Source organism: Ornithodoros turicata, chromosome 5, assembly GCF_037126465.1.
Source record: "Ornithodoros turicata isolate Travis chromosome 5, ASM3712646v1, whole genome shotgun sequence".
Taxonomy (NCBI): domain Eukaryota; kingdom Metazoa; phylum Arthropoda; class Arachnida; order Ixodida; family Argasidae; genus Ornithodoros; species Ornithodoros turicata.
The window spans coordinates 70044902-70063207 of record NC_088205.1 but is presented as its reverse complement, the minus strand read 5'-3'; the positions used below and the strand labels follow the sequence as shown (position 1 = coordinate 70063207).

Sequence of the window (18306 nt, the reverse complement as noted above, 5' to 3'; positions counted from 1 at the left end):
GTGTGATCAGAATAGCGATTGTGCATCATATCCGCTGCAAGCTGTTTCAGAACTGATGTAGGCACTTGGTTTCGTTTGACATTAAGACCAGGAACTGACAATGCGATCGATGGTACTGGAAGCGACCACGGAGGCGTCGTGGGCACCACTGATCTTGCAGAAAACGGGGGAACCTTAGGTTTCACTTCCATGAAACAGTTGTATGCGTTACATTGCTTCCGGCGACAAACTTTTGCTATTAGTGGATGGCGGCGGTGGTGTGCTCTGAGGCGCAAGTAATGGCGAATGGTCTCCCTCTGCCGTAAGACTTCAATGGGTATTTCGCGGGCTTCTGCTATCACCATCCGCGTTTCCGCGGCTCTCGGGACGCCAAGACATACCCTTAAGCTCCGTGCTAGAATACACCGCAGTCGTTGTTCTTGCGTCTGTGAAATTCCGTGCAAGACTGGTAGGCTATATAGCAGAGTCCCTCGGACTAGGGCTTTGTGGATGGCCAGAAGAGACTTCTCATTCATTCCCCACTTCGGCCCAGCAAAGTGGCGAATGACGGAAATCCACCGGTGTGCCTTTGTGTCCAGGTGATCGATGTGTTTCTTCCAGGACAAGTTGGAGTCTAGGATGACACCCAGGAATCTATGGTGTGCTACCAGCCTAAGAGGCGTATCGCCAAGGAAGAGCTGATACCGATGCATATGCTTCCGAGTAAAAGCCATGACTGCTGTTTTCTCAGTTGATATATCCATGCCTGCCTCCGTTAGGTACCGCAAGATGTTATCCAGGGAATGCTGGAGACGGCGTAGGATTGCAGGCCTCGATTTCCCAACAGTCCAAATGCAGACGTCATCAGCATAGATAGATATATTGACTTTAGGGGCGATACAGGACTTTAGGCCTGCCATTACAAGGTTGAAAAGGATAGGACTTAAAACGCTGCCTTGTGGTACGCCCTGAGTCAAGACAACTTTCGAAGTGACTCCTTCTTTTGTGCGAACAGAGAGTGTTCTATGGCGCAAAAAATCAGCCAGCCACAAGAACATTCTGTCGGGAACGCCTGCTTGCAACAAAAGATGCAGAACGTTGGCATGACTGACGGTGTCGTAGGCTCTCTTGACGTCCAGGAACACTGCCATGACTATTTTCTTCTGGCTCCTCGCTTGCTCGACGGTGGTGACGAGATCGAGAACAGAGTCTATGGAGCTACGATTCCGACGGAAGCCTGCCATCTCTTCGGGGAAGGTACGATGACCCTCAAGCCACCACTCCAGTCTATGCAAGACCATTCGCTCCAAGACTTTACCAAGACAACTCGTCAGGCTAACTGGACGAAAGGATGACAGGTCAGATGGGTGCTTTCCAGGCTTTAACAGCGGGACTACTACGGCATCTTTCCAAGACTGCGGCACTTCACCGCTTCTCCATGATGTATTGAAGGCATGGATCACACAGGAAACACAGCCGTCGCTAAGGTTTCGGATGGCTCGATAGGAGATTCCGTCTCCACCTGGCGTCGATTGTACTCGTGACAGGCACACCGCGGCTCTGAATTCACCCAATGTGAAGTCCATATCCATCTGTTCGTTCACCACTGGTTCTCTTCGTGAGATCGCCTCCTGTATCTCGGAAGTGGAAGCGCGGAATACGTCAGTGTTCGAAGCTTGCGAATTTGCGGATAAAATCTTGCAGAAGTCCAGCGCAACAGAGTTCTCGGACCGCATGAGAGACAGCGCTAGCACTCCCAAAGGATTTTTGGGCGGGAGGGTCTCTCTCAGACTCCTGGCCACGCTCCACACTCTGGCAGCGCGAGTAAAAGGCGACAGCGTTGCGCAGAATTGACGCCAGCGCTCTCTGTCAACATTCTTTAGTTCCTTCTGTACTACCCTGGCAGTATGCCGGGCTTCTATGATGTCTTGAAACAGCCCCAATCGTCTAGCCTTTCGTTCAGCTCTCCGCCTTTGCGCTCGTAGTTGTTCCACGCGAGGATTTGTTCCCATATGTCCTGTCGCGACCTTTACGGTTCGCGAACAGCATCGAAGAGAAGTAGTCAGCGTTTCGGTTAGCTGCTCTGCTGACATGTTCGGCTGCGCCAATTCTGAACAAGACGTTCGAAAGTCCTTCCAGTTAATTAACCTAACAAATTTGGTCCTGGGTTGGCCAGTATACCTGTCGCATGAAATGTAGATGGGCAAATGGTCACTTCCTTTCCCATCGACATCAGTCGACCACGAGAGACTCCTGGAAACATCTTTTGAGCAGATGGACACGTCCAGGACGTCAGTTGAGAAATCTCTACGCAGGAACGTTGGTGAACCATCATTGAGCAGACACAGGTCCATTTCGTCGATGACGTCAACCCATCTTATTCCCCTCCTGTCTGTACGTGCACTTCCCCACCGTGGATGGTGGGCATTGATGTCCCCCACTACCAGGAACGGCGGTGGTAGCCCAAGAAATATGTCCCGTATGCTCTGCTGCGACAAGGTAATAGAGGGCGGGAGATACAAACTTACAACAGTAAGTACAATGTTGCCCAGTCGAACCTTGCATCTCACTTGGTCAGCGGAAGAAATATGCGGCTCCTGTAATTGGGCAGCCGTTAGGTCCTTCCGAACACAAAGCACAGTCCTTGATACGCATTGGCTGCCAGATGTAAATACGTTGTACCCGCTGAGTCTAAAGTCGTCCTTAATATACGCTTCGCTTATGGCAAGTATGGGAATGGGGTGTTTAAGAAGAAACAACTTGAGGTCGGGGAGCTTATTGCGAAGGCCCCTCGCGTTCCACTGCAGCACTGTGGCTCTCCTATAAAGACTGTCCATGCAGGGATGTTAGCACTCCTTCCGCAGCAAGAAGGTGCTGAATTTCGGGTAAGGACGCAGCAGCAGGGAAAGAGGACACAATCGCTTTGAGTGCGGCCAGAACTAGAGGGAGGAGGACAGAAATTGTGGTACTGTCACTCGATACTGCGGTGTGTGCGTGCTTCGATCGTCGGGAAACCACTGGCTTCGGCGTAGCGCATTTCCAAGGCCTTCGTATAGCCTCAGCATAAGTTGCCCGTGAAAGCTGGGGTGTATCGGCGTCAGGTGTAGGTGGCATTAGCGTCTTTTTCCCATTACTACTGTGGAAGACGCGAGCTGCGTCGCCATCAAGCTGACGAGGGGACTTCTGTCCAATTCGAGAAGGCCGCGGTGACATAGCGGGGCCCTCAGACACATGGGAGCGGTGATGTTGCACACGAGTATCGGACGCATGATGGTCTCTCACAGGTTGGGATATGCTGATAACAGACTCTTGAAAACGCTTGATAGCTTGGCGCTTATAAGGGCATTGGGAATGCGAGACAGATTTAGTAGAATAAGTTCGTCAAACCGTTAATGAACTGATTACAGGTTGGAGCTCTGTACTACTTCCTCTGGCACATTGTTCCATTCTTGAATGGCTCTGAAGAATAAAAAAGTATTGAAAACAACAATTTCTTGCTGGAACGGATATGAACTGTAGACTGTTGTTATACCGAATATATACGTATCTCTAGTTGTGATAGATGTTACAGAATTGCCGGCCATTTATTCTCAAGTGATTGTTCATGTTTACCAAAAACAGAAACAATTTGAGACGGTCTATTTCTACGCCAATGTTGGAGGGTGCCAACAACAACAAAAAATAAATCCTGACTATGAGATGGGGCGATACACCACGGGGAGCAGTACACTACCTCATTACACGCGAAATATTAGATGTGAAATATGAGAATGAAGTCGGAGGGTAACTAAGCCTGCTTTGTTGTAAAGTGAGGACAAGGTATCGTCCCCCCTATATTTATTAAAGATAGAACGCAGTGCATTCGTCTGAATTTTATCAAGCATGTCCGTATTTTCTTGTGTGTGTAGGGGGGATATATTTATTAAGAAAAAAGAAAGGAAAGGTTAGCCAGGCAAAGAGCCGACTTGCTATTCCACAAAAAAAAAAAAAAAAGAACGGAAAAGAAGAAAAAGGAAGAATCCACAAAGAATCCACATCTTGTAAACGAGCACTGCCAATATTATAATCGAAAGTGTGCTGTATGTTCTTTTTCCTGAAAAGGTTAACACATTCTTTTATTTATTTTTTCCATTTAGTTCCATTTGCCAGTCTCTACACCTCTGTATTCGCAAGCATGGATTCAGTTGTAGTTGATCGTCACAACTTCGTATTTCTGAGAAAAGCATATGAGCGAATAAACGAAAATTAACTTCGATGTTGGTATAATTATGTCATTAATATATAGTATGAATAATAATGGCTCGCGGACCGATCCCAGGGGAAGGCCGGATTTTACAGTGACTGAGGTTGACATGCATGTTCCAATCTGTAGAAACAGCTGACGCAATTGGAAATAATTATCGAATCATGCGCATATTGTGAAATTTGACAGCACATATTTCAATTTGATCAATAACTTTGTGCGTCAGTTGGGGTCAGTACATGGGGTCAGTACAGTTTTTGTGTGACGTGAAGTGGGGGCGGAGATATCGACGTCAACTGTCGCGCTTTTGCCGACCACTTGCGCTTTGCAGCAGACAGCAGAGCTAAGATAGTTAGGCCTGTGGGGCGCGCTGCGATTACTTTTGTGCTTCATCAGTGGTTCGAGCGGATCATGTGTAGATCAGGCTTTAATATCGCAATTGCAATGTGCTTCCTGAAGTTAATAATTAAAAAGTTGATTGAAATATCTTTGTTAATTAGTCCCCTAATCGAGAAAAAATACGGCTGACTAGAGCAGCCCCGTCGAGAAATCCAATAATAAAAGTAGAAAAAGCCTAAGGCAACTCCCCTTTTTAACGAAATTTGTTGCAGATAAGAAGAAACACCCTGTATAGAAGTATTGCAACGGTGTGGTCAGAAAATTACTTAACTACATTGCGTTGTTCCATCAACGTCTCGCAGAGCACATATTTACACAGACTGTCGCAGTCAGGGGACTACTTACGAAGTTTAGTTAGTTATTTATAGTCCTGGAGACTATATTTCAGGATCAGGGGACTAAAATGCGTAGTGACTGCGATCTCGGGGATTATGAGCTATAATTTACTCCCCAATTTTCCCCTTTTTTCTTGTAGTGTAGAAGTAACTGCTGCACAGTGTGAACAGAAGGTGACTGATGAAAAAAGAGCTAGCCGGCGAGAAGGTGATTGTGTTGTGTAGATGATCCTATAGTGTTGAGTTTCTCCACTAGGTGCCCTACATTTATGTCATTTTATCAGTCAATAAAACGGCTCACTTTTAGTATGGTGGCTAGATGAATATTGTCTGGTGTGAGGAGCGCCCATAGCCTCCTACCCGACGGAGCGGGACTCTTGCGGAAGACGGCCACCAGGCGCGCTGCTCCACGGATGTATGCTAGTTTCTGGGCGCTCTGGCTAGTCCCCGGGCGGAGTTCTTTCGGCCGTGATATATCAGAGGGTGGGATAGCGGCGCTGTCGCGTCTTTGAAGTGCTTTATTTTACTTTATCGTCGGCTGTGCACTGTTTCTGTGGAATGGTGAACCTTTAGCAGACGTCTGACGCCCCTGTGAAGAAAAAGCAGCGTGCAAAAACGAACAGAGCGCAGACCATCTGTCGTCGTACATGAACGAATTCAACAGGGGGCCTACGATACTGTTCAGGAACACTCTTCAAGCTTGTCTCCTAACTTGACGATACCTTCACAATGTTGTTCTCATGTCATAAATGGCATGCAGACAGCCTACTAGAAGTCGTGGCATGTGATAGGGCAGTGATGGGCAATACTTGATGTATACCAAGTACTCAAGTAGTACTTTGTACATTTCTGTGTACTTGTACTTTACTTTAAGTACATTGTACCGTACTTAAAGTACTTATTTCCAAGTACTTTCCCATCAAGTACTTAAGTACACAAACTTGGGCTCCAGACAAAAAGTCACAAAAGAGTATCAAAAATGCTCATCAAATGCCCATCAATGCTTTTAGTGGGATGCAGTACTAAGAGTCCCAGTCTGACATTTTACCAAAAAGGATTTTCGTGCTGTTAAAAGCATATTTATTGAAGCAAATTTATTGTTGAAAGGCTTGGAACGTTGAAAAAGTATCAACACTTCTATGACTATGTAAAACGAATGGAATGCACAGACATCCACACAGTATGACACTGCAACCGGCAGCACAATGGCTTGGTCAATTGTCGTTTCAGTTCTTCCAATGCAGGGTTCTATGCTTTTTTTTATATTGTTTCCTTCATTGGCAGTTCCATTTTATATCACAATGTGTGATCGCATTACATGATGAACGCTCTGAATTATGAAAGATGAAAGTCACTGAAAAGGTTAGCCAGCTGTATAGGACTCGAACCCACATCTTCTGGATTACCGTCTTTACCGGATTATTAATCTTTCATCGTTAATTTCTTAGGCAACTTGAGGCCTTGTATGTGATTGTCCCTTATATGTTGTTCCAGCCTCAGAACATCAGTTCTCTCATACTCTGAATGAACACTCTGAAAGACACACATGCTTTAATTTTTGACATTTTACGTTTTGTTATAATTGGCCACATGGATTACATTGCTGCAGATCACAGTCGTATAAAAATGATGGCTTACATTGTACTTCATCCTTTTTTACTTTCTTCATGTTCTTTTTTTAAACATGTTGTATTCCAAAAAGAATCATGGAATGCCCAGAAATATATAATCTCCGTTGGCCTGTACTTTTCCCCCCCTTGAAATTTCCTATCCTGGTATAGCAGAGGATTAGTACCGGAACACCACACTAGGCACAATCACAGCCCAGATGAGCCATTACCTCTTTACATGTAGCTGCAAATTATGTCATCTGATTAAGTTCATATTCACGGGTTAGCACTTAACCTAGGACTTTATGGCTTTAGAGCATTTGTCAAAAATGCTCGCTAGAGTTTTGCCAAACAAACAAGACAGATATACTAAACAGTGAAATGCAAGTGATACATATTAAATTCGCAATGTACTTGATGAATACTTGAAGTACTTTGCCTAGTATTTTGTACTTTACTTGAACTACATTTGGAATTGGGTACTTGTACTGTACTTGAAGTATTAATGACGCCAGGTACTTGGTACTTTACTTTAAGTATAATTTTGAGGTACTTTTCCCATCACTGGCTAGGCGAAGCCTTGAGAATGTTGTCTGTCAAACCCATAGTGAATATCTCACAATGAACATTGTAAAATTCTATGCTGTGATGAGAATGCACTTCCCCGTAAAGGGCATTAACCGTTCTTGCGCACAGTGGAGCAAAAAGCAGAAACATTCAAAGGAGGCGCGTCTCCAGTGAATACACTTATGTGAGCATTCAGACTCGTGTACAGATGTTCTTTGTTTTCATTGTGTGCATATGTATGCACATATATATCATGATGAGGGGACGAAACAGGTTGTTGCTATTGCTGTGTATAATAAATCTTGTTTTGGCATTGCAAGGTTGAAATTTTGAAATGATCGTGTCTTCATTGACTGATAGGAAGCTTTATGCATCGAGGAACAAAAAGAAAATTAACCGGCCTTGTTGCTGTGACATTAAAAAATAAAATAAAATAAAAAGGTACTAAAAGTGAGAATGAACAAAGAAAATACCTGATAAAAGAGATACAAAAGTTGAAAAGGATGGTTGCCATCAGCTTTGCCACGTCCAAGCTACGCATGGGACCTACAAAGTTGAGTACCTAGTTCCTTTGCATGCTTCAATGTGTTTTAAGCCATGACCATTACTGCTTTGTTTTCCATTGATATTTACCCCTCACCGTTCCATTCCTCCGCAAAACTTCTCGGCCACACGGGCGAAAACGGCCCGTTCAGCAGACGCGCTTCGGGAGCGTTCGGGAGAATCTTCGCATACATCCGTGTTGGCGCGCCACCTGACGGCGTCTTCCGCGAACGGGCCGCCTCGGCTGCGGCGCCCCTCACACCAGACAATATTCATCTAGCCACCATACTTTTAGCATCGAATATGTTTCCGTTAGCAACGAGTACATAGTATTCTTTTCTATGCCGTGCATATCCGCATCACTATCCGCATCACTTCTCATATCTCACATCTAATGTTTCGCGTGTAATGGAGCAGTGCACTGCTCTCCAGTGGTGAATCACCCCATGTCATAGTCACGATTTATTTGCTGTTGTTGTTGTCACCTTAGCACGTCCGCATCGTTTTCGAAATGACTTCAGAAAGAGACATTTGGAGTTCGTAGTATGAATTTTGTTTTACGAAGGTTAAAGCTGCCGATAAACGAAATCTTATTGATTTCTCTGAAGTCTAAATGAGTTAGAGGCAGGATAAATGATTGATACGCAATACCCTTCCATACAGAATCGAAGCAACCTGTGCTTTGTAGGGAGGTCCTCGGTGAACGAACTTGCGTGCTCTCTCAAATGCGATGCCCATATGCTTCAGGTCACAATGTTCGAGTGCGCTGACAAATACCGAAAGTTCAGCACATCAGGAATTTTGTTCCGCTCACAACGCCTCGATGAGGAAAACATAGACAAGGTTGCTATAAATCTCTTTAACAATGTTGCGTTTTAAACAAGTGACGCTTCGATACAAATTATGACAGCGCGTACTTCCTGTGCTTTGTAGGGATGTGTGTCACTTCGGGGCGCAAAAGTGCGCATAAAGTCCGAAAATATCTAATCAGCACAGAACTGGCCAGAGCTTATTGCAAGAAATGCACGTTCAACGTTTCAATACCGTTCGCGTGCAGAACTGAGACAGGGCGAGATTAACATGCCCGCGTGGGTCCAGTACTATATATGTGCAATCTTTGCCGTGGAAAAACGCAGAATTTCCCACAGTTTAGCACGAAATTCGGATATTTTTGCTGCGCAAAACGAGGGTCTACATATTCTTATCACTTTCACCGCAGAGTGAAATCGAAGAAGACTCGATGGTAATACATACTCGTTCACCGTTCAGTACGTGTTAACCCGTGGAAGGGCCACTGACACCCCTGAACGATTCTACTTCTATCCGCTGCAAAAACCGACGCTATACTTTATTTCCCCGGTCTACGATGACACTATAGCGTGAAGCAGAGAGAAAGCTATACGAATGCTATAGCTCTTGAAAGAGGCGTAACTCTTCGTCATGCATCGTTAAACTGCTAGATGAAACTGGAAGCCATGCATGAAGTGTACCTTGAGATTGCGGGATTCTACTCTTTTCTTTTCTGTCTCTCTCTCTTTTCTTTTTTTTTTGAACGCGTATTTTGACGTTATTTATTCACTGGCAGGTTTTTCGGGACAAGATGATGTAGGACCTCACAATTTACACAGACGATACAAAACAAACCTTACATAAGATAAGTAAATTCTTAAAAAATATGGAGAAATGGGATTCGGCGCCCGACCAATTCTGAAACTAAAAAAATACAAATGAAATAAAAAAACAAACAGAACGAGTAAATACAAATAAAATTTTAAAAAAGAAATAGCCCCCCTGACCCTCCACTCCCTCCTGCTGTCCTCTCTCCATCTGTCCTCATCTGTACGCCGCTCATAGCCACAGTTGCTTCGCGGCGCAAACACGAAAGTAAAAAAGAAATAGGAAGAACAGAAACGTGCCCGCCAAAACGTAGTCGCAGGGGGGGGGGGGGATATGTTTATTAGACAAAAAGGGAAAAAAAACGGGGAAAGGTCAGCCAAACGGGACGTCGGCTTGCTATTCCAGAAATAAGAAATAATAATAAATAAATAAAAAGAAAAGAGAATAATTAAAGAAAGAAAGAAAGAAATAGGAAGGAATAAGAAATAAATAAATAAATAAAGAAAATAAAGAAATAAGAAATAAAGAAGTAAGAAAAAGAAATAAATAAAGAAAGAAAATTAAGAAAAAAGAAATGAAGAAAAGGAAAAAAAAGTAAGAAAAAGAAATAAATAAATAAAGAAAGAAAATTACGAAATAAGAAATAAAGAAAAAGAAAAAGAAGTAGGAAAAAACGAAAAACTACCAGATGATGAAAGAAGGGTGAGGTAGATTAAAGACAAAGATGACAAAAAAGATGACTAACAAACGGTGAAGGAATGATGAGATGAATCACAGAAGATGACTTTAAAAAGAAAGCATGAGGGTAATGCGTTGAAGGTGAGAGTGGGGCACAGAAGAAGAATGAGATTTCACGACTGAGTTCACAGGCTGTTCATCAGACCTGAGTCTCTCAAGAAAGTCAGCACTGCTTTGGTCACAGACTGCTGTGTGTGATCTCGTACTGGGCCGAGCAGAGTGGCCAGAGAAAAGTCCGTGCACCGCAGCTCGAGTAGGCGTCGTCTCAGCGTGGCTCGAGAGGTGTCGAATCTGTGACAGTCGAGGAGAAGGTGTGGCACATCAGCTTCAACAGCGCAAGTGGGGCATTTGGGCGACTGGAGAAGACCCATTTTACAGAGGAGTAGAGGTGTCCTGGCGACATTAAGGCGTAGTCGGTGTAGGATGGACGCTTCTTGACGCGAGCAGTGGTGTGTGGCAACGAAATCCATCGACGGGTCGATAGATCGGAGATGGTCGTTCAGTCGGACAGCGTCCTCTTGAAACTGCCGAGTGCCGTTATAACGGAGTCGCTGTGTCTGTAACCGACACGATGAGGCTGAAAGTGGTAGGAGACAGTTACTGGAGGTGCCGTCCCCATGTGCCCGACGTGCTAAGGCGTCTGCGCGGGTGTTTCCGTGCAGGCCGGTGTGACTGGGTACCCATTGGAAACACAGGCTATGACCAAAGGATAGAAGTCGGTTGTATATTGCGACTATCATGGTATCTAGGCCGCCGATTGTTCTGGAACAATAATTTGCTAGAACTTCTAGCGCCACCTTACTGTCCGTGAACACAACCCAAGCGCCAGGCGGTGATACCGCTATGTGGTTCAACGCTGTCAGTATGGCGAAGAGCTCGGACTCTGTAGATGACGTTTCGTAGGGGAGCTTGTGCGCCACTTCAAGGTTTTCATTTGGCATATAAAAGGCTGCAGTAGATCCGCCTTGAGACACTGATCCGTCAGTGTACACAGGGAGTCGTTGAGAGTACGCTAAGTTAAGGTGCTCCAGTGTAAGTTGGTGAGCAACAACGGGAGGTACAGCGTTTTTCTTCAGAAGACCAGGAATGTGATCACATACAGGAGGCCTGCGAAGAGTCCACATCGGCGGGGCATAGGAAAGCACTGATGGCGTGGTGGGGAGGTGCACTCTCAGGCGGTCAACAGCAATACCAATGCTGGAGTCCGGACAGTCAATATCAATGAGCCGAAGATGATGGTAAGGATGCTGTGTGAGGTACCGTGCATATATCCGGAGAGTTTCCACGTCTCGTAGGACGCCTGCTGGAGTTTCGCGTGCCTCTGCCAGGACAGAATAGGTCTCTGTCGTTCTGGGAACTCCCAAACAGACACGGAGGCTTCGGGCCTGAATATTGAGAAGCTCACGCTCTCCGGATATGCTGAGGCCGTGTAGAACAGGCAGGCTGTACCGCAATGTGCCCAGAATCAACGCTGTGTGCACGTGACGGAGGTCAGCGCATGAAGGGCCCCACGACGATCCAGCAATGCAACGTAAAGCATTTACAAAACCGCTGGTCTTGGTGGCTATTGTTTTCACATGCCGGGACCACGTCATGCCTCTGTCTAATGTCACGCCAAGGTACTTGCAATGAGGCACAAAGTCCAGCGCAGGGCTACAATTATATACAAAGCGATAACACGTGCGCAACGTCAACCACAGCGTTATAAAACAGCTTGAGATATGTGTTTCATAAAGCATTTTATTGCATATTGTATTTGTATTTATATTGTACAATGCACATAAACTGAAGACCGTCCTGAAGACACGACAGTGGAAGCAGAGCCAGGGATGTAATCAGATTGGCTCGTCTGAGTTTCTGTAATATCTTCATATAAGTTGTTCATGTCTTAGTTCTTGAATAAGCAGACGTCGCGAGTAGAGAAAGTATGCCCTCATGTAGGGTACATTGCGTCATTCGAGCCTTGCATAAACGTACTTGCAGGAAGCCGCATATCCCTCTTGCACCGAAGAATAGAACTGATAGCTTTCGTAATTTGTTGATGAGCCAAAGTAATAATACGACGGTGGCTCGATATATATAGCCTTAAAACTTTAATTAAAATTCCATACTTTGTTTCATACTTAATATTCGTGCCGCGGGCGGTAGTGCAGGTCTTTTGTTATCTGGAATGCAGGCGATTTACAACCGATGGCGCACCTCCATTGTAAAGCAGGGGAACTACGTAAAAAAATTATACATGTTCTTCAGAATATGCATTTTCATTGTTCGTTAATAAATCGTTTAAGGTTATGTTAAGGCTATGTCAAGGTAGGTTATATTAAGGTTATGTTAAATGCCACATTGTGTTTCGGTGAGAAGCGACGCGGTGTATATGTGTCGGTTATGTCTTTGTCGCTCTATATACACTCTCAGAAAAAAGGGAGTATGGGAAACTCCATTGGGGGTGTTCACGCTCGTCACACACATGACTCCCTTTGTGGTGTTTGGGCTACTCCCCTTGTAAGGGTGTTCTCCTGACCTCCTTGATAAGGGTGCCTCCTCGACTCCCCTCCGTGAGGGTGTTTCCCTGACACCCTTCCTGCAGGTGCCTCCTTGATTGCCCTACCAAGCACATCGCAGAGAACACTAAGCACTCTTTCCCACCCTGTCATTTAGTGATGTTACTTCATTGGACTTCTTTTGTTTGTTTTTCATTTTTTGTGCAGATATTGATCAGTGCCCCGCGTTACAAAAACAATACTGTCCTCGCCCCAAAACGCGAACAACAGGTGCAGTGCCTCTCAGTCTTGCTCAAGAATCCAGGTGTAGTTCCATAGAACTACCGAAGCAGAACACTCCTCAGAAGCATTCATGGAGATTGCAGTACTATGCGACCCAAAACTTTACAACCTGCTCCTAGAGTACAAAGGAGCGAAACATTTTCGTAACAGTGGCTGACATACGCCTCATCAGCTCGCACTGCATCTGCAGTAACTTGAAGGTTCTTAGCGTTACAGAACAGATATCCCTTTCTATCGGACATTGCGTTTCTTAGTTTACCTGCTGTTTCCTTAGTTAGTATTTCCACGGACACTTTCCCTGGAATGATACGACCGAATCGAGTGTCAGTTACAACAACAACAACAACAACAAAAAGGTTACATTGCAGAAGCAAGCATCTTTTGTAGCACAAGGAAGCAAGATGTAGGCACCAGCTTGCTTGTGAAATTGAAGTACCTGTTCCCCAGTACGCAATGTTGGTTACTTTCCAAGGATATCTGCCACCAACGGCATTTCTTGTTACAGCAAGGACTTGCGAAATGTAAATGCCCAATATGCAGGGATACAACTACTTTGGCCATACACAGGCTTGTTCATCTCTTCTTTCATTATTTATAGGCGTGTCTCGGTAAAGTTAACAAATAAATAAAGGTACGAGGCTGTACTGTTGCATAGTCTGGAAGAACCTCGTCATAAACTCTGGGGAGTGAGGCTAACAGCCCTCCATGAAGGGAGTGCGCGCAACACCCCGCATTAAATACCGCCGAGAAAGGGTGTCGCTGCAACGCTTTCTGTGTTAGAGACGGCGTCCGAGCATCGTTTGACACCCTTTTGAATCTCTTTTTTCTAAGAGTGTACTTTCACCAATCCAATATTAAAAGAGCCTTCTCACGGCACCATCGTACTTATCATCCCGTATCTACCATCAACACGAAGTAAGCATTCCACATTGCAGGACAGACGTGTTTCTTCAATTCATTTGAGAAAAAAAAAAAAAAAACAATACCGACTGGAACCACTTACCATCTTCGCTTCTATGTGTTAACCCTAGGGTTGGTTACCGGAAACGGAAACGAGAAACGTTAGATACCCGAATTCCGCAGGAAACGGAAATAGAAACGGAAACGAAACATATTTTTGTTACCTTTACCGGAAACCGAAACGGGAACGAAATTCAAGCCTGGAAACTTAAAGGAAACGGAATTCACGTAACGGAATTCCCCTACCTTTCCTCTTAATATGCAAGTAATAATGTCTTTAATTCCTTCATACCTAGAACAAGCGCAGAATGGAACCACCTTCCATCGTCCAATCGTCTTCCAATATGCTGCCAGTTATCGCAATACCACATGAGAGTATCGCAGAGAGATCATTAGCTGAGGTCGATCTTTTGTTGATGGACATGTTCTTTAGCGTCTGTCCAGCGCAGGAACCTCCAGGTGCAGCGCAAAGATGCGGCACAGTAATGATGCCAGATTCAGATCACGTGACTTCGTACGACAAACGTCGCGACGGTTCCAGAGACACTCAGCATCAAAGCTGTGTGTCGCGATGGAACTAATGACGTGATTGCATGCTGTGGATGACAGCATACTCCGCTCTGTTTTTCGTCTTCACTTCACTTCGCAGCATTCCCCTGTTAGCTCTCATGTAAGTTCACCGCGAGTTAGAATGAATGTCACAGACTAACCGGGGTGCCCTTGACCACCGAGGGCGCCTCGTTGAAGTGCCCACTGCTATTAGACACAAACGTTTCTGTTGTGGCAGGTTTCACAATCCATACACAGAGTCTTTGCTACGAGATTCAGGAAGCAAAATCTGGTAAATGTCGCATGGATTTATGCCACAGATTAACATAAACGTACAAGAAGGGCGTAACAGTAGTTCTGAATAGAATATTTCTTTCACCTGTTTACGAAGTGTGCATAACATGACCAAACATAACCGACCGTGAACTATATCTATGGGCTCGTGACAGCTCCCCATACTGCTGAGAAACCATATTAACAGAACTCCACTGCATGACACCCTCCGCGTCAACCATTGTGCCGAATGATAGTTATGACTGGCTCAGTCGGTAGAGCAATCTCGGGGCCGTGGGTTCAGGCCTCACGTTGGGCGGCAATTGTGGGCAAATCCCCCACACACGGGGCAACGCCCGTCTGTCACGTTGCTCATGGAAGACACAGGCAACACAGTAGCGTCAACGAAACGGGTTTATTACCCCATTGAAACAGAGCTCATGTCCTCTTCCGACGATCGGCAAGCCCGAACGACACCCTTACACGCTCTCGTATATCAGCGCAATTTGTTAAACGGGTGTGAGCGCGAGAGGGGCACTAAGCAGCTCCACGAATATTCTCCAATTATTATGCTCTATGAAGGAACGTGGCTCACGATATCCAATTATGAAATCCATTTACTTCTAGCGAGCGTCTATACTACGAAACAATGCCATTCAAAGAGCATAATCCCCGCGTGAGTCTTTCCTCCCTATACTCCTAGAGCACCTACGTACGTAGGTGCTTTAGGAATGCAGCTTTGCTACACATGTAGCAAAGCTGCTTTTAGCAAAAAGCCAGGGGGGGATGAACGTGTAGTGTATTTCTATTGGCGAGAAAAACTCCCGTGACCTCTAGCGTTGGGCCAATCGTTGGACGACGGTTGAGTAGCTTTTTTGCTTTGCTTTTTCCTGTCTCCCTGGGTGACCTGTGACGCTGGCGGTGCTTTCTCCTTTCCCCCTCTCATCTGTTCTCTAACCTCTCCTCCGCTTTGGCGGTTCTGGGTGGTTGTGGATTTTCGTTTGTGTCGAGTGAAATAATTTACAAAATGCGGAAGCGTTGGCTGTTTCTGTTACACAAACTGCTTTATTTTTCGAGACGGATATTTTCAAATCACAAACTGCAGTCTGCTGTAGCTGTGCAAAACACGAACATGATATGAACATTGTTTCTGAAGTTCGAATGATATGGCGAAGCAACTTTGCATTCACTGATAGCTGATGTGTTACGTGGAAGATTTCACAGTAGAACAACAGTATATTGGCCGCACGGGCACACACATTCAGAGATCCGGCATGACAGAGAACATGTCCATATCCCTTTGGTGCGTGTGTAGGCGCCTGGTTGACCCGCCACAAAGGAACTTGTGCAGCTGCTATGCCGAAAGATGACCCTCCAACCACTCTGAGTGGCTTATCCATTCTACTGTATCCATGCAGATGCTATTCTGAAGCAGATATGGGTTGAGTGCTTGTACCTGAACAAGAAAGATAGAGATCAGAAACGTGAAAACCAAAAATTCTACCTGTCAAAATGCTGCGTATATGCCACAGGTGTGGCGCTATGTTATGCTACGCGGCAGAATGGAATAGGAACTGACTTACCTGTCATCGAGTGGGTAGCGGAAAAATGCATATTCGTCCTTCTTGAATCGTTGTCGCACCAAGCAATGCGAAGCAGACCTGCCTTCCACTTATCTATCACTGAATTGACTTGCAGAAGTATCCATGAGGCAGCTTGTCAGAGTCGGTATCGACAACATGTTAGGACACTAAAAACCATCCAAAGCGGTACCGGCATAGATGCTTTGCTTGCGTCTCTGCTGCACCCAACACATTTCGAAACTTTGCTGCGAGTTGCTCCCGCACCGCCGACACGGTGTGACGCCGGCTTGAGCGCGCCAAGGAAAGTTCATAATTTCAAACCAACCAATGAGCGCTCGCACACCGGGGGAGCGGCCTCAGGAGCCAATGGGCTCGTGGCGGTTGAGAACTCACGCTTCGACGTAAAAATTCTGACGTTTCATGACGTTTCATGACGTGAAAAGCTCGCAGCGCCTCACTTTAGTCCGCAAGTGAACTCGCGAGTTTCAGTCCCTTGAAAAAGCTGCTTGTAGCAAAGCTGCATTCCAGTCACTGGAGATGGGGGAGATTTCGGACTCCTAGCCAATGACGTGCCGCATTGACACAAGCAGCACCGTGCGGGGAGAACCTGTTGTGGGAACATTGCTGTGACCTCGCGGAGCAATACAACGCTGAAAACATAGTGCGCACGTGAAATGGAATATTGTGGGCTTTTGGTACCCGTTGATCTGGCTACCTTGGGATTGACAAGTGTAAATATGTTTAGAATTGACCTCAATACCCGATATTAAAACAAAATCAATCTATAGGCGTCCTGCATTTTGAATGGTTGATGGTGTGCGACGTCAAAACGACGTGTCTCTATTGTCGCCAGGGCATCGCAGGGCGGGGCACGAGCGCGAAAGAGTGCAATGAAGACTCGGTCGATTTGGAGCCATTATTTACTTTTTTGCGACAAACATTTTTGCTGGACGTCACTGTAGGAAACGAATCACACAGCATTAGAGTAAAGTGCACCTTGCCTACCTGTTTATTGCCCATTTAATGTTCAGGAAAAGTCTTTCTTTGCAAACCACACAAACTACGAAAACATGTCAGTGCGCCCTTGCACGTTTTTCATTTGAAGAGAAAGCGGAGCGTATACATTTTTTGTAACAACTAGCACTTACTCAAATTGTCACAAAAAGGCGTACGCCTGCATGAATCGAACCCTAGCGAAGTCACTCACCTTTCTGGGTTTCCTTCTTGGCTGACATACCGTGACTGGTTGTGTCCGTCCAGTTCTCCGTGGTAGCAGACGTCCATTTATCCTGGAAGCAAGATAAAGGTATAGCTCCTGAGAGGCAGCTTACAAATTTAATGAAAAGATTGCTAAGAAGCAAGCGAGCTGGTGAAGTTGACGCATAATGTAAAACCCGGAGACTAGGGAACACGAAGGGTCAGACACGACATGAAGTCTCAATCAAATTAAAATCGGGGCACTCTTCCGACAAACTGCATATGGTCCACACTTTCACGTTCATGCTTGTAACTGTCATACTCTCCCAAACTAATTTATTTTATTTTTATTTGTTTATTTGATTTCTAGAAGTTAACATCGCGTGCTCCTTGCGATTCTTCTCCCACACCTGAAATAAACGTATCCCGCAACCTTGTGCCTCCCACGAAAAGCATTTGCGTAATACCAGTCCTGGGGCGCGTACCCTCTCGGCAGAATTGTGTGTTAAATGCGAAATTGCCTTCCAAGGCGCGACTGATTGAAAAGCCGCGAAAAGAGATACCAGAGAGAAAGACTTCTCGACCCTTCAAAACGAGATTACTCGACGGCACGCGTGGGGTTCTTAAAGTGAGCAAATCGCTATGCAGTACATCCAATGGAGCGACTCGAATTCAACCATTTGGGATTCATACGAAACTCCGTTTCTCATTCGAAATAATCTTTTTACTTCACTTTTCCGACTTTTTCTAAAATATCGCGGTCGTCGTTTAGCATTCGTATTCGTCCAAAAAGGTATTGCAGTTGGAAGCCAATCTGTGATCTGTTGTTCGGCTTCGGTTTTTACCTTTTCCTTGAGGGTAATTTTATCTGCGATTCCGAGTTCGCGATCCGCTGGGAGACAACATGCTACCCCGTGAGCTGCAAAGTGT

General features: G+C 45.4%; 1 protein-coding gene across 3 annotated transcripts in view; it reads right to left on the bottom strand.

The window, feature by feature from the left end:
• The window catches only part of LOC135394668 (hemicentin-1-like), a 424972-nt gene that overhangs the window by 317152 nt on the left and 89514 nt on the right, over positions 1–18306 (bottom strand). For all 3 annotated transcript variants that reach the window (XM_064625522.1, XM_064625521.1, XM_064625523.1), the window contains exon 8: positions 17387–17468. In XM_064625522.1, coding sequence (XP_064481592.1) covers positions 17387–17468 — 82 coding nt within the window. The remainder of the gene's footprint in view (positions 1–17386; positions 17469–18306) is intronic.